The 16167-nt window shown below is 37.0% G+C and overlaps 2 protein-coding genes across 3 annotated transcripts; one reads left to right on the forward strand and one right to left on the reverse strand.

Annotated features, from left to right (window-relative positions):
• The first annotated feature begins 1808 nt into the window (after window positions 1-1808).
• Window positions 1809-8369, forward strand: LOC116307355 (uncharacterized). 2 transcript variants are annotated; one of them, XM_031717551.2, is made up of 3 exons: window positions 1809-1931; window positions 5796-6494; window positions 7135-8369. In XM_031717551.2, exons 1-3 carry the CDS (start codon window positions 1910-1912, stop codon window positions 7221-7223), a joined length of 810 nt encoding a protein of 269 aa, XP_031573411.2. In that variant the 5' UTR covers window positions 1809-1909; the 3' UTR covers window positions 7224-8369. The 2 variants fall into 2 exon arrangements, with proteins under 2 accessions (XP_031573411.2, XP_031573410.2); XM_031717550.2 differs by lacking the exon at window positions 1809-1931 and adding an exon at window positions 3560-3703.
• A 937-nt stretch (window positions 8370-9306) lies between these two features.
• On the reverse strand, window positions 9307-14835 carry LOC116307352 (kelch-like protein 3). The gene is made up of 3 exons (XM_031717546.2): window positions 13802-14835; window positions 10863-11093; window positions 9307-10490 (listed from the first exon to the last, which is right to left on the reverse strand). The coding sequence occupies exons 1-3, from the start codon at window positions 14667-14669 to the stop codon at window positions 9874-9876; spliced, it is 1716 nt and encodes a 571-aa protein (XP_031573406.1). The 5' UTR covers window positions 14670-14835; the 3' UTR covers window positions 9307-9873.
• Between the last annotated feature and the right edge of the window lie 1332 nt (window positions 14836-16167).

Below are 16167 nucleotides of genomic sequence, written 5' to 3' on the forward strand. Positions count from 1 at the left end.
CCGGGAAAAAAGCCCGTATTACAAAGTATTACAAGCAGGTTTTATGGGACTGCTCTTTTTATGGCTGCAACTGGACTTGCCTTTTCGGCAACACAGGACATGAATAGTTGAATGAATAAAAGGTCTTAAAATTTTATTTTATACACACATTAAAATTATAAATAGCTTTATCCCACAGGGCCAACAGGTTATGAAGGTCGAAGCCGAAAATAAATCAGTTCAGTCTTTTTTTATATTTCTTGTCTTGTTATCTAAAATATTAATACTCCTTCTACACGATGCTTTGTGATGGTAATCACACTTAAAGGTAAATGAACAATAACTGATTCACTTAAAAGCACTCTGGTATGATACCATCAAGTATACATCACCCACGGGCAGATCCTAAATACGATAAAAGTGTTGCACATCCGCAAGTTGAGCGGAGTCCCAGATATTTATATCAGTATTACAATGAAATGATATACATCAAATGGTCTTTCCAGGACAGTCATTATCTATAATTACGCCGCTAAGTAAGTTATATATATACCGTAGTTTTGTAGTTATATTCAAAAAGAGTCGATTGACTTTTTTATGCTTACTGAGCATAATATAGTTTTGACCTAGTTTTTCGCTTCTGAAAGAATATACTTAGTAACGATTGATATGAAGCATTCATAAAAAAGTAACTTGATTTGAATTCAACATGAATTAGCCAAACAGCTATGGTTTTCTAACTGAATTTCGGCAATTTTACTGGAGTTGCTTTCTGGGTCCAACCGGTGGGAGAACGACGTGAGCGCAAATTGCTGTGTTGTTTTTTGTTTTTGTTGTTTTGTTGTGTTTTTTTCTTCAGTATTTCTCGTTAAAAATAGCTACATACAATTCCTTTCAAAAGAGTATTCTTTGTTAGCCAGTTGGGGATTTTCGTCTTCTTGGTCGGGACTCAAACATCTCAATTGCGGAAGCCGGAATAAATATTGTTCTAGATTGTTCTCGTCCAGTGGAAAAGGAGACAAAATATAGCATGCTATCTAAATATATGGCTATTTTTATAGAATGTCGTGCAACCAATTCACGTTATATCAAGGACTGCTATTAGCACTAATTGTAAGATCTCCAAAAAAAAAACATCACTTCTTAGTTTATACTGCAGCTGCTTGGTGATTAGAGGAAGTTCCAGAACCTTGTGCTCTCAGTCCTCAACCGACTAAAGGCGGAAATATCGAAAACGTTGAAAACAGTATCAATAATTAAACCGATTATAGAAAAAAACAAACGAGTCTGGGCCATTTTACGACAATTGAACAGATGTTCGTCTTGCCGAGACGTGACTTCGAGGTGACAGCGAAAAAAGGCGAAGCATTATCGAGTTTTCCGAAAAACGTAAAGCGAAACGCTATCGATTTGCGAGACATTTCCTTTTATGGTATCCACATTTAGGATTGGCTGGTTGTTCGCCCGTTTGCGTTAGCGGTGGCCTCGTTCGACGGGCAATCCCCGTCTCGGTTGTATCGCTTCTACACGTGCCGATTTCCTGATAACCTTACATTCCTGGAGTTTTCGTCATTCCTGACGAAATCTTTCTGTAACCAAATACAGTATAAACAATGACTTGGTTTCGAGAAGTTGTGACTTTATTATTTCACGATCATATTCTGCTACGATTCTAGAAGGTGAAAAAGGTTGACAGCTATTGCTGAAGTGAAATATCGTCACACTCATGACGCATTTTCAGCGCGAGCACAAACACGTTTATCCTGTGCGTTATTGTCCGTTCAGAGCTGCAACAAAAATACTGAAAAAAAGGTTTCGATTTACTGCCGCACTGCGTCACTAGAATTGTTTATTTCCGGGTTCGAAACCAGTGGATAGATTCCCGAAGAACTCGACAAGAAGTAGAAGATTAAGAACATGCAGGTGCGGCATGGGATGTTATGCAGACTCAGGTACGGGATGCTCCGCTCGAATGGAGTACTTTTTTCAGGGTGTAAAAAAGGATCCGGAATTAGTGACTTTTGGTATAGAAAAGAGGGTTTCACAATGCAAGCATAAAAAAGGAGCTAACTATTCGAGAAAATCAAACCGAATTGCACGCATGTATGACGGTCGATATCTATACTGGTCGGATAAAACCTGCCCTTGTTTGTTTTATGTGTGTATGTTATTATTTTTTTATAGTAAGTTGTTTTCTTTAGGTATAAATCCCTAACTTGTAATCTTTTATACATACGCCAAAACGACAAATAGATATTCATCGGAAACTAGTTTCGTTTAATTCAACCTCTTCAGTCCACGTGAAAACAATTTACTATGATTACGAAATATTTTGAAGTCTCGACTAAAACAATTTCAGAAAGTTTTATTTTTTTGTTTTGAGTTTTGAGTTTTTTACAAATGTATTTTCAAAATATGGTTTGAATGGTTCGTTGAGGTCTCTCCTAGATCTTTCCTGAGATACCTCCTGGGTATAAATTATTCGGAAAACATTCCTTGGGTAGTAAAAATTGAGGTTTGGGAAACTAAACGCATGTCACGTTCAAATTTTTCATTTCTAACCCTTCCCTCATGTGTAAGGTGCGCTTGCTACCAAAGCCTTTCCGTAGCCGGTTGCTTTCACAGGTTCTTATTACAGGGCCAAACAAAAAACTGTGGGAACCTAGAAATATTCTAGGAATGTTCTATTCTTTCTAAAAACAAGATATACGGAAAGATAACAGTAACCGCTTCTGATTGGCTATTAAACATTCTTAAAATATTTCAAGGTGCCCACGGTTTTTCGATTCGCACTGTAATGCCCTTTCCTTTTCCTTGCCTTGCTGTTCTCACTCACTCGGAAACTGTACAAGCAGTGCACCATGCAACCATGCATATACATGTCAATGAATTGACAAGGATGACCTATAGAGGCCTTTCACCCCTATGGCTCATAAGGATGGGCTAGCTCGTTTGAACCATGTGAATTGGGTTTGTTTGAAAGTGCTTAAATCTTTTAATGCCACGTGAGTTTTTCCCAAGTCCTTTCCTCCGCAAAATGACCATCCGACAATGAAAAATACAGACCTAGACCGTATTTGTTGTAATATAATAATAATAATTCATTTACTTACATAGCGCTTTTTCCTTTAGATCAAAAGCGCTTTACAACATACTTCAAATTTAATAAGACCAATATTATAACTAATGAAATCTAAGTAATACATAAACAAATAATTATAAAAACTTGGAATAGCAAAAGATATATAAAAACTAACTTTACGCTTTCCTAAATAAAAAGATAAAAAATATTCATTGTAGTGTGGACTGAGTGCGTATGGTGTAAAACCCACAAGCTTTCAGCATAGTTTACCGTACATGAAGGCGGGAAATATTTTTTTCTATGGCAAGTTCCTTGGGAACTGAGACAAGCGAGCGTGGGAACTACACTACAAAACAACCACGCAGAAACAGTGACAGCAACTGACTTACACCCAAAAATAGAATTAATCGATGAAGGGAGGCTATTGAGAAAAAATTTAATGTAATTGGCGTGTTTTTCTCGTTCCAAGAACTTTATAAATACACTTCTAAAATGCGCCAATATGTTGTCCAGCGGAGTGAGCTTAGAGCATGCGTAGTGTCTGTAGAAGAAGGGTTGTGGCAAATGGAGGCTGTTGTTGTGTAGTGTTGAATAGAGGTGTGGTTGAAAAAAAGCTTATTTTACCTACAAAACGAGTCCAAGGTAAGTCAAATATGATTGCTATCCCTTCTTCATTAATCTATCTACGAATCAATCGAAAAGAAACCCTTAGAAATCTCCGATCAAAGGGTTTATAATTCGAAGGTTTGCGAAGGGCTTTTGTTGCTCGCACACGCTTTTGCTGGCGTCTCGCTCTATTGAATCAAATACACTTCGGACTTCTGATCGAGTCCTTACCACGAATACGTTCGCATCGCTAAACTTTACAATGAATTTCCATCTATTCTATCATATAACTTGAGTATGGCTTCGTTAGAGGAATCGTATCATTCAAGTATTGCATTTTCCCCTCGATGGATTAGAATAACAACTGGAAAGCCCCCGAGAGCATGGCGTGACGAGTGTTCCAGACGATGGCGTCTACAAAATTACATTCTTCGATATTTTCTAGGTTTCTTTGGGAAACCAACTCGAGGTCAAAAGCTCCAATAGAATTTCCTTAATGCATCAACACTCGAGATTTATCTATAATATATCGACAACATTACTGATTCTGAAGGTTTATAATACGTGTTGCTGTGACTGGCTTTTTGCCATGCAGCACAGTGCCTTGCCATCATAATCTTCATACTTCTCGTACCAAGAAATAAAAGAGTAGCTACTTCATATTGTGATATTATAAAAAATAATAGGTATCACATTATGACATAAGACTTTAAATACAAGCTATACAAGTACTATGACCTATATGCGTACAAACATTATTTCATTTATAGTTCAAGAGTTACATTAAAAATAATCATAATCATTTAGTAAATTTGGCGGTTTCATACTGTTGGCTCGGATTTAGTTTTTATTGTCACAAATTTGAAGGGTTGGGTTGGTCTACACAAGAAATGCATTTTTATTGCAAGCTCAAGCTGTTTATTTTAGGAGATAATCATATAAATATACTGTAGACAAAATTGAAACCCAGAATAGAAAATAGTAGAATAAATTGAAATGTAAAAATTGTTTAAATTCAAGGAGTTAGGAATGACCATTGATCACCCTGATCAGAAGTGTAAGGGATGATGATTGATGACACATTTTAATCTAGTGAAAAACAAATTGGAGTAGATAGATATATTTTACAAGGTAGTTTTAAAAAATAAAACAGAGTTCTGTTTAAGTTACTCTGATCCAACATGTGGGATACTGAGAATATGAGAGATGTATAGATAATTCACTTGAAATTGGCTTCCACGAGGAGGGGGACCCCGGGCAAATGTGGGGACTTAGCTTTGAGCCTATCTGTATTTCCCCAGATATGGGGCAAGGTTTCTTAGAAAATACCCCTATATTCCACCAGCCCCTGGGGCAAAATTGCCATTATGGAGTGGAAATAACAGATCACAAAAGTAACACAAAACAGTAGAGTGCACACGCTAAATCCATAAAACAAACTGAAAGACAAGATCTTAGTAACATGTATAGCAAATAGAGCATTTGATAATATCTTAAGTTTCTACAAACTCTTACTGAAATACTTAATCAGCATCTGTTTCAAGCTTGCACTTGCTGCTACAGTAACAGTAACTTGACCTTCAGTGTCTGCCATTTTGTGCATGACTAGTTGTCAGTTTACGATAAGCATAGGTAAACACAGCAACCCCAATCTCAGTAAATCAAAGTCAAAATAAAAATCAAGCAAAAAACAATGTTTAAACCTCCGTTTACTTTTTAAGACCTTTAGAGTCCAATACGTTATTGAAAACAGCTCTTTACAAAAAACTCTAATGCTTCCATGGGGTTTCAGAACATTTTATCTATCTACCACTTGGGGCAAGGATTTAAGGCTAAGTCCCCACTTTCCCCCACATTTCCCCAAGTCTAGCCCGGGGTCCCCCTCATGGAAGCTGATGACAAGTGCATAAGCCATGACTTGAAGTGGAAGCTTTTTTGTTTTTCTCATGAAAGTGCAAATTCAGAGCATGCAGAAAAAGAAATGACATTAATTTTTGAAACAGCATTTTGACCATTCAGGTAGCACATTAGAACTTGCTTATTTATAAATATAATTTTCAAACAGGGCATTAACCATTGTAGCTTAAATATTGTCGCAAACTAATAGTTTTGCATTTTCATTTCTTAGGTGACAATATATCTATAAGTCTCTTATCCACAGACACCCCAGCCAATGAACCATGGAAGGCCTCAAGAGAAAAGTTGTGCAAACTAGACAAGAAATTGAAAAGGCTGAAATCAAGTGAGAAGTATTTCCGAAAGCTACTGAGAAGACAAGGAGAACGAGCAATCATAGCTGAAATGGAAGCAGATGGACTCAGAAATAGAATTAAAGATATAGAGGCAAGGATTGAAAAATTAAATGACAAAACCTATCAAGTTTCTCTAGGAGTTCAGGCTAAATCACTTGAAAATGATGACAGTGAAAAGGATAGAAAAACCATGGAAGGAAAAGAATATGATCATAGTGATCAGATTGCTCTTCTCGAAGACAGAGTAGCTGATGTTGTCCGAGATGTTGATGAGAAGGAAATCCGCCTAGAGGAAGCTAAGAGACGTCTTACAGAAACAAAGGCCAACCTAGCTTCTGCGAACGATAGAGCTGAAGAAGCAGATAAAAAGATCAGTATCCTTGAGAATGAAATACATTCTATGTGTAAAGATCTCTACACATTGGAGAGGAAAGCAGAACGCCGTTTCAAGAGGAATGATTATTTTGCAGATAAGGTTGAAGAACTGGATTTGAGACGTAGAAATGCAATCCTGCGAGCAGATGACTCTCAGATTGAGGGAAAACAGCTGCAGAACCAGTGCGACAAAGTATCTAGTAAGTACTTCTTGTATTACCCATTCTTTTTGTCATTGTTTTTTGGGTTAAAAATCTTTCTTTGCATGATATTAAACAAGCATTTGCTTAAAACAGCATTTTTGGGGGATCCAGAAACATGGTTAATTGTGGTCTAGCTTGGGAACAAGTAACACTAGGCTGACAAACAAATGTGTTTGTATCCAAGCTATACCACAATAAGGGTCTATGGACTCACTGATGGTCCCAAGCGGTATTCTCCCAAGCATACTTTGTAAGCTAGAGTCTAACTATAGTCTATTTTTTTTTTACATTTCACCTTTTTATTTTTATTTTATTCTATTTATTAATTTCTCCCAAGCATTAACCAGAGTCTAACTATAGTCGTTCATTTTTTTTACATTTCTGCTTTTTATTCTTTTTATTTTATTTATTTATTTAAAATTAAATATGAAATTATATTTTTGTTTTACACCCTGGCAATATGGTCGCCTTATTGTCAAAGTAGTCCATTGAGCCAACCAGAAGGTGACCCTGATAGGGTTTATATTAAGTTTCAAAATAATAGGATCTTGAAGATCATGGTAGTTTTTTGCCAGAGAAAGTTGCTCGGTCATTGACCAATAAAAACCCTGTCATACTTCTTTTTTCTCTTGTACAGATTCTTTATCCCGTGAAAAGAAGAGAGTAGCATTCATGAAAAGAGAGCTGGAAGATGCTTTAGCAGATTTGAATATTGCCAGGAACTAAAAACATTATGAACTACATGATGAGGAATACAATTGAAAGATGAACATTGTATCAACAAAATAATCATGTCCAAGTACGTTAAAGACATTAAATGGGATCCAGTAAAAAGAATCATTCATTTAAAAGACCAACAAGCTTAAATTAAAGGTCCCATTGATCAGATCTTTTTATTCTGGAATGGATTCATTTGTTTTCTAGGTAATGACCATTTTCTTGAGGAAAATTAATGTAAATGTAAGATTTTGTTAGCCCTGATAAACTCATGTCAAAGGGAACAAGTCTATCAGGGCCAAGAAGGGTTTGTTGTATAGTGAAATTGGTCTACCTACAACATAAGGCCCTTACAATTAATGAACGTAAAATAAGGTTATGCATGTAAGACACTGATTTTAGTTTGTCAATATTTAAATATTGTTTTGATATTGCATAACAATTATTATCTGGCAGACTTTTTAACAACATGTTGACCATGATTAGCAAGCATAAAAAACAACTTGTAAAATAGAAATTGCACAATAGACCCTTTGCAGTAAACAGTCACGTGTTCATACTGGACTGCAAAATTTTTGTTTTTATATTAAATTGGTGATTCTTTTTAGCTGCTCGTAAAGAACTGAATGAAAACATGCGTATCCAGTGTGTTACGAAATGCCGTTTTATTACAATCTCTCGAAACAGGTAGTAGAAAGTTTGTTTGCAGTCCAGTAAATTTCACCCATGGGAATCAAGATGTTCATTCATTTGCTCTCAGTGAATTAATCAGCACGTGATTGGTTAGCTGCAAAGGGCCTATTGAATATCAAAGTGCAAACGGTTGTGCCTCTCTGAGGAGGATTTAATGCATTTTGATTCATCTATAATACATGTGTCAGAAATTCTACATTCTGATTAGCCCCTATATACCTAATTATTGAGGCCCTTTTGCAGGGGGCTTATCAAAGCAATGTCTTTTGCCTTAGTATTTTGTGAATTTTTTCAGTACTTTTTTTGTGAATTTTTTCAGTACTTTTTCAGTACTATTAGATATTTTCCATCACAGTCCACAAGACATTTGTCCAAATCTTAAACCTTTACAGATTAGTTCGTAGCTAATACCAAATGAGAAAATTATTTTACCCTTGAGTGTATTAAAGTTACACCAGAATGTATTGTGTTTGTTAAACTTAGAATAATGCAAAGGTTGCTGTGCATCAGATGCACCGTAGTGCTTTGGGGCATTTGCGGTCAAACAGATAACTTGAAAGAAATGGCCATCATGTTGCTAAAAAGATTTTTTTAAATTACATTTTACATCTGTAATGCACTGATGAAGAACCAGGTTTAAAATCAAACCTATAATAGTCTCCTTCACAGTTCCCTGCGCCATCTTAAAAGGTAGCCGTGCCTTTGCATTGAAGCGAGACGAACGGTGAGCTTGCAATGATAGAAACCTTTTTTTAACACCTTAGACAATTATTTGCATGCCTCTATCATTGCAAGCTCACCGTTCATCTCGCTTCGATTCAAAGGCACGGCTACCTTTCAAGATGGTGCAGGGAACTGTGAAGGGGACTATTGATAACACTCAAATAATCTCCGTTTATGACTTTCACAGCTCTTTCTTTTCTTTTATTTTCTTCTCTTCCTGTTCCCATTTGAATATCTAGTGTGAATAGTACTGCACTGTAGAAAATAATTAAACTATAAAATATCCACAGACAATACTGATTTGAGAAGAAAGAAATAGGACAAGGTTTTCGAATTAGAATTTTTTTAAATTATTAATCTAGTTCGTGATAAACTAGTTACAATATACTAATTTTTTAAAGAAATTGAACTTGTGTAATTTATGCTTTTAAAATTATGATTTGTTAAAATATTTGTTCGTTTGTTTTAGATTTAAAACGAAATAGATATATATCTCGCATGTAAATGTCTTATGTATGCATATAAAAACTCCCTTTCAAAAAGTGCTCCAAATATGTAGCTTTATTTTCTTAAAAAGCAAAAGTATGATTTATGTACATGCATATTGTAAGCTTTTTTTCATAGAATTTATCTTCGTTGATTGTGAATCAAATCTCAATGTCAGAAATCCTCATCCTTAATCTAGAAAAATTGTTTATTAAGTAGAATTCATTCACGCATTATTTTTAACAGCTGGGAATGGCAAGCAGATAATCAGATACGAGAAAAATAATTGGGAGTTGCTTGTACTTTTTAACAAGTCTCCGGTTCTCCCTTTTTGTTGTTGTTATTGTTGCTGTCATTGAAGAGACAGGTTATTCATAGCTCCGACTCCCCTTAGTTACCATTGCTATGTCCCAGAAGAAAACAAATTGCAGAAAATAATCATAAGTTGCTTAAATTGTTTCATGTTCTGAGAAAAGAAAAGAAAATTGCCTCGTAATCTTTGCTGTAATCTTTAAAACAAATATCGTGTAGTTGTTTGTGGGACAAGATTTTAATTCCACTGGGAAAACTACTGCAATTTTGATTGGTTCGCTATCATCTGAGTCGAAACTATGAATTTCTGCCAAGACTTCAACTACAACTATAAATGTAATAACTTGAACTGTAACTGACTTGGGATAATACAAGTCTAGTGAAAGTGTCCAACAATTCTATTACACAAATAGATAATGTCTCTAATGGCGAACGAAATTTCTCGTCATACTGAAGCGACCCCAGCAAAAGCCCTTGAAAAGATCAAAGGAGGGGCTGTTGCAGTCGAATAATCTGCAAATTTCAAGTTTAATTTTTTAACGGAGTTGATCGTTCTCTTATGGTAGTCTTGTCCACCAATAATGTATAGATCTTGTACTGCTTCGTCGCCACCATACACGGCAGCAACAGCCGCTCCACTACGCGGTTCCATTGTATTCCTGATGATCAACCATAGATTTAGATCTGGATTGTACTTCTCTATAGAGTCCAGCACCCCAACGCTATTAGATCCACCAATCACGTAAATCCTTTCTCCATACGTCACTACACTATGTGACATTCTAGCCTTGTTGAGTCCATTGACGTCTGCCCATTTGTTGGCCATAGGGTCGTAGCATTCCACGTGCTCGATCTCCGAGATCCCACAATAGCCGCCGACTGCGTACAGTCGTCCTTGAAGGGCTGTCAGGCCGAAGTGGCTTCTGGGTAGTCTCATTGAAGCTACTTGGGTCCATTCGTTTTGTATTGGGTCGTAACGTTCAACGGTTTTGAGAGCGGAGCCGTTGTGTGATCCACCAGCTGCATACAGCCAACCCTCCAGGATAACCACTGCTAGAGAACCTATATGTAATAGATCAAACAAACTGTCAGTACTGCATGGGCGTATCCAGGGGGTCATTGGGTGCCTGTGACCATCCTGGCAGTTTATCCCTATGGGTGTTGTAAAGGAGCGAGGCTATTGAGGTTGTGAGGTTCCCCCCCCCCCCCCCCCCCCCCCGATAGTGCATGCAAAATCATGTCTGGAGGAGTTAGCCTTCAGGCTATCGCCGATAGACACTTTCTACTTACACACACTACCACTGCAATATTCTATGCACACAACGTTTAAGTCACATGTTGATTTTTACGAACCACTAAGTATTTGCTATATATAGGCCTTTTAACATGCTTGACATAATGACGAAATCTTTACTAAGTACTGCTAGTACTGACCTTTACATTTGTTAAGTGAAGCAACCGAAGTCCACTGACCAGTACAAGGGCTGTAACACTCAACAGTCACAAGATCCGCATAGTCATTATTCACTCCTCCGACAGCATACAGCTGACCATCAAGTACGGCTGACCCCACTTGCTTTCGCGCGATTATCATTGGCGCAACGAAAGACCATCTCTTGTCATTGAAGTCGAAGCACTCGACGGTGTTCAGGACTGTTCCTTGTTCTATTTGAATATAAAGAATAGTAGTTAAGATGAATGTTATATAAAATCTTAGTGATTGAGGCTAGTGGACAGACAACCTTTTGCGCGATCGAAATAGATGCTAGGTGCAACTTTTTGCCCGCAAAGCTGCTAAGCATTAGTAATAGGGAGCAGAGCCATGGTAACTGACCAGCCCGTTAAACAATGTGTCAGATTTTTTTTCAGTTTACGTCTAATAAAATGAATAAGCGGTTATCTAGGTTTAGCTCTAATTTTTTTACGTTGAAAACACGACTAATCACTCGTTTAAAATCACGTAGGAGGGTGTATACTATCTTGAGATGCAGAGGTCATATTTGCCGTAATATTTCTCCTTGTCTTTCAAAAACCGAATGTCATATATGCAGAGGTCCTTCAAAACACAAGAATCTCAGCATACACTGTTTTTGGAATAACATCGAATGCGAGACTACTATACTGACGATATTGTTGACAATAACGCACCCGGTCTTAATTGGGGCATGCGTAGCTGGGCACTAAATAGAGGTTGCCCGGTTAACAAAGGTTATACGTATGAGCGCGCTTTTTTGAGTAAGTGGTGGCATTTTAAGGAAAATTAATTAAAAACTCCTTAATTCAGATCATAGTATACTAGCTATGACTATACCAAAAATTCAGTTGTTTTTCATCAAGCAATGAATGCTTTCTTATCGTCAACCAAGATGGCGGATATGACATAACATGCACCCCAGAAACCAATGAGATAGGAAAATTAGTGTCTTTATTTTTTATTGCGAGAAAAAAAGTTCGGAACTAAGACGGTAAGCTTGAATGAAAAATAATATCAAAAACTATTCATCATTCCAATGGTCATTGCAATTAATGCACGTAGAAGGTTGTTAGGGACAACGGTGTTGCATTCTGATAGGCGATGTTAATGTACATCCGTTTTACTCGAAGCATCATGAAACAAACATTAGGTGCTGTTCATTATATTTATTTTTCTCTCGAGAAATACATGTATTTTCCAACTTTTTCAAGTATCTCAATAGTAATGAAAATGTCGGAACCCCGGCTTTATATTAGTCGATATATATCAGTGGAATTCTCGCCCCTTAAAAACATACTTCTATAATTTTTTTAACCTTCTGCCTAATGACATTGGTAATTGGTAAGTATTTTAGATTCCATCAGTTTCCCACCACCCATGGCCCTCCTATATAGATATTGATTGCATCATATTTAATTACTATGATTGCATGGCCCAACAATCGTTCATTAGTACTGTCAGTGGCATCCGGCTTCCAAGGCACATGGAGCGCGATTGAGTTCGAAAATGCAGTAGCGTCGGAATCCAAATCGGAAGCAGCATACACAGGTACAATATATTATGAATCAATAACGTGTGAAGCAAGGCAAGCACTTTTAATGGGCAGCACGCTACTGGATCTGCGTATATGTTGCTTCTGATGAGCCGACTCCGACGCCGCTAATTGAACCAGGCTTTGTAAGTCGGGACAAAAGCATCAAACGTGTGAAAAAATAAGACAAGTACTGTTAATGAGCAGTACACTACTGGGTCTGCGTATGATGTTGCCTCTGATTAACCGACTCCGACACTAATTGAACCATGCTTTGTAAGTCGGGACAAAAACATCAAACGTGTGAAAAAAGACAAGTACTGTTAATGAGCATGCGTAGGTTGCCTCTGATCAAACTAAATACTAACTAATAGTATCTATTTAGTGACTAATAGCTGCTATCACTCAACCAGAACATTCATCGTACAAAGACAAACACACGGCAAGAGACCATTTGTGTCTTTTGTTTAATAAATGTTCTGGTTGAGTAATATAGTGACTATTAGTCACTAAATAGATACTATTCAGAGTTAGTATTTAGTTTGATTTTATTTCACGGTTTAGTTGCATCCGCTCTAATTGAACCAGGCTTTGCAAGTCGGGACAAAAGCATAAAAAATCTAAAGCTCTCTATGCATGCGCACCTCCCAAACTATTCATTTGCACCGAGGGAAGAATTAAAATATTGATTATACGAAGGACTGAAGAAACCCTACAATTATTATTTCCGGGTTTCATAGTTTGCATTTCCTATCGGCACGACACCCTTTGTCTAAAAACGTTCTCATAACAGATAACATGCAGTTGGTCTATCCTATCAAAACTTTTTTTCCCCTAGTGCACCCTTTTATTAGCTTGGGCGTAATGTTTAACACCTTCAGAGCACGTGTCATTTCCTAGAGAGTAAGATTTTTTGTTTGAGTTCTATCCATATCGGCCTTCTCATGCGCAACATTTAACAAAGAATAGGACATTTGCATTATGCTCGCTAACTACAACTTTACCAATATCCTTGTCGCTTTTTTGTTCAGTTCATTAGCAGTTCTTATTTTTTCTCGAGGAAAATATTTTTATATAAGAAACAAAAGTGTAAATTAAAGGACGAATCCATCATGCAAAAGACCTATGACATTAGGCCTAATCGTAAAAGGGCGAATTATGGTGTGACCCGCAAATTCGCTCCCCCAGGTCAATTGCTCTCAACGCTACAAGATTATCACTATTCTTAGTAGGGATCTTATCAACACAATCACTAAACGGTTGATATGATATCCTCATGGCACACAGACGTGTTCCTACTTGTAATACTTCATTCAAAAATTAAAAATTTAATGAAATTTTAAATTGATTTAATTTTTAGCACATTACCTTCGCCACCAACGACATAAACAGCACGGCTCGATTTCTCTCTAGGAATAGTACGGGGCGTCTTGTTCTTGTCTCGCCTCTCTGGGATTAGATGATAGTCGATGGCTTCAAGGACATAATTACGACACAGCGGATCATTCATGATGAGATTTTCTTTAGCGGCAGTGTCGATTAGAAATTTCCGTGTCAGCAAAGGAAATCGAACTTGCTCCAGTAACTCTGCGAGGTACGTTTCTCGAGTTTCCAAGTCATGACGTACCCAAGTCATAACTGCTTCAAAAACTGCGCTTTCTGATGTTATATTCAATTTATCATGTCCCAAAAGACGAATTAACTGTTTATGAGACAAAGTAACGAAATCCGAGTGCTTGAAAACGGATGTGAAATTTCCACGTATGAACCCTTCAGCAAGGATGGAAAGTTCCGTGCTTCCATGAAGATCTGCCAGATTCCATATAGCCAGTGAATTTGGAACGTTAATATTTTTTCTTAAAAACTCATAACATACATTTTCAACTTTGATGAATTGCAGCATACTAGCAGCCGAGAGGATCATCTCCACATTGGCACTGTTGATGTTTGTTTTTGAAGTATATGCAAAATCAATGAGTTGTCCCAGTGATTTCGAGTCCACTTCTTTGATCGTGATTCTATCCAGTTGACTTTCTCTCATTTCGCTAAGAAACATAGCTCTGAAGTACTCGCTCACGGATGCAAGTACCACCCTGTGGGCTTTGAAATCCATGCCATCATCAGTGGACAAGACGACATCACAGAACGAACTATCTTGGCGAAAAACGTTCATTTGTTTGAGAATAGTGGAAGGTCCATCATTGTCCTCATATTCAAAACACACTCCTGTTCCCATTCTATTTACGTAGAGCCTCCGAGCATCCAGATGAACTTTCCAAGTCAAAATACGTCGTTTGTTTGCTTGACGGACGTGGCTGATGAAAATGAAAATAAAAGGCCGGTTTTCAACTGGATTATGAATTTGTTATTGTAATCAAATCAATGATGAAAGTGTGTCTTCACCGTTGGAGGTCTGATCTTTTGTTTCTCACAGCTGTGCCACGTGCCTTATGAATATTGATATTATATCCATGCCTACCATTGGATCCTTTATTGACAAAAACATTCTAACAAGCAGTCTGATTGGTCCTTGTTGAAGATCACGAAAAAGCACAAAACAGGAAAAAGGCGGGAAATGTTGATTTATATATCACACAGCAGGAAAGTTGATCACTCTTCACGTAATTCATTGACCTGGCTGTCTACCCATTTTTTCGTACACCTTAGTTCAAACAAAAACTAAAAATGTGCCACAGAATCCATATCAAGCTAAGTAAGAATATTTGTAACAATATAGTCTATTTCAGCAGGTGTTAAACATTAAACACGAAAAAGGGTGGTTTTTCTAAGTGAAAATCGAATCAAGCTAATCAAAAGTAAACTCGTATGTACGCCACGTTTAATTAACAATTTTCACGGGGTACAGTAATCAATTTGTAGCCCGCAAATTTCTAGTTGTCACGGATATCCAGTTTAATATATATTCAATTTTATAACATCAGAAATTCTAGGGTGGAAAAATTGAAATGCATTTATTTGACCATTTGTTCCAATATCTCTGGTGTTTGGCGGTTTTTAATTTGTATTGCAGACCGGAATCCGCGTTAAGCCCCCTTGAGTTGGTACGATCCGTTGTCACGCTTAAATGGCCTGCTTTTCAGACAGGGCGGAATTAAGAACTTAGTGCTAATATTAATTAATAGGAGAATAGGTTTATGTAGTAAAAAGTAATAAAGTGTATATGTTCATCTTGCAGAAAATTTATATCGGTTACTGGGGAGTTTTAACTAGTGAAAATGATGTGTTTTCATGAGAATGCTGGCGTCACATAGTTCACGTGAACAGGTCTGGACCGGTCCTATCATGGATCAAATTAAGGGTCAAGACCAAAGAGTATTGGCAAAAAAAAAAACAACAAAAAACAAACAAACAAAAAACAAAACAAAACAAAACAAAAAACGAGGCACTATTTCTTTGATCCTAGCCTCAGATCACCTACAAAATTTCTAATTAGCTTGGAGCTTTATGCTGCCGTTTGGAAGCTCCCCCCTTCCCTCGCTCCACACACCCCCTTGGTTAGATATAATCAATAAAACTAAAACTGGAAAGAAACTTAATAGGATTACATTTTTTTAGATAATATGAGCCCCTTTCAAAAAATTGCTAAATCCCTGTCACGGGATCAAAGCATTGACAAACTATTGACATCATAAAAGTCTCATATAGGACTGTTCTACAAGATGGCGTAATTTTACTATCTACCAAAATGTTCGCGAATTTGCATTGCCTCTGAG

The sequence above is a fragment of the Actinia tenebrosa genome, unplaced genomic scaffold (assembly GCF_029948245.1).
Source record: "Actinia tenebrosa isolate PJP-AT-01 unplaced genomic scaffold, QUT_ActTen_1.0 PGA_scaffold0__85_contigs__length_37466705, whole genome shotgun sequence".
Taxonomy (NCBI): domain Eukaryota; kingdom Metazoa; phylum Cnidaria; class Anthozoa; order Actiniaria; family Actiniidae; genus Actinia; species Actinia tenebrosa.

Bases quoted from the DNA above. Each gene is read 5' to 3' on its own strand.
- LOC116307352 (XM_031717546.2), bottom strand. From the start codon at position 14,669: ATGGGAACAGGAGTGTGTTTTGAATATGAGGACAATGATGGACCTTCC. The intron at 11,094-13,801 runs GTAATGTGCTAA...ATATTCAAATAG, and splicing joins TTATGTCGTTGGTGGCGAAG to AACAAGGAACAGTCCTGAAC. The intron at 10,491-10,862 runs GTCAGTACTAGC...TATTACATATAG, and splicing joins TTCACTTAACAAATGTAAAG to GTTCTCTAGCAGTGGTTATC.
- LOC116307355 (XM_031717550.2), top strand. From the start codon at position 3,592: ATGCGTAGTGTCTGTAGAAGAAGGGTTGTGGCAAATGGAGGCTGTTGT. The intron at 3,704-5,795 runs GTAAGTCAAATA...TTCATTTCTTAG, and splicing joins ACCTACAAAACGAGTCCAAG to GTGACAATATATCTATAAGT. The intron at 6,495-7,134 runs GTAAGTACTTCT...TCTCTTGTACAG, and splicing joins CCAGTGCGACAAAGTATCTA to ATTCTTTATCCCGTGAAAAG.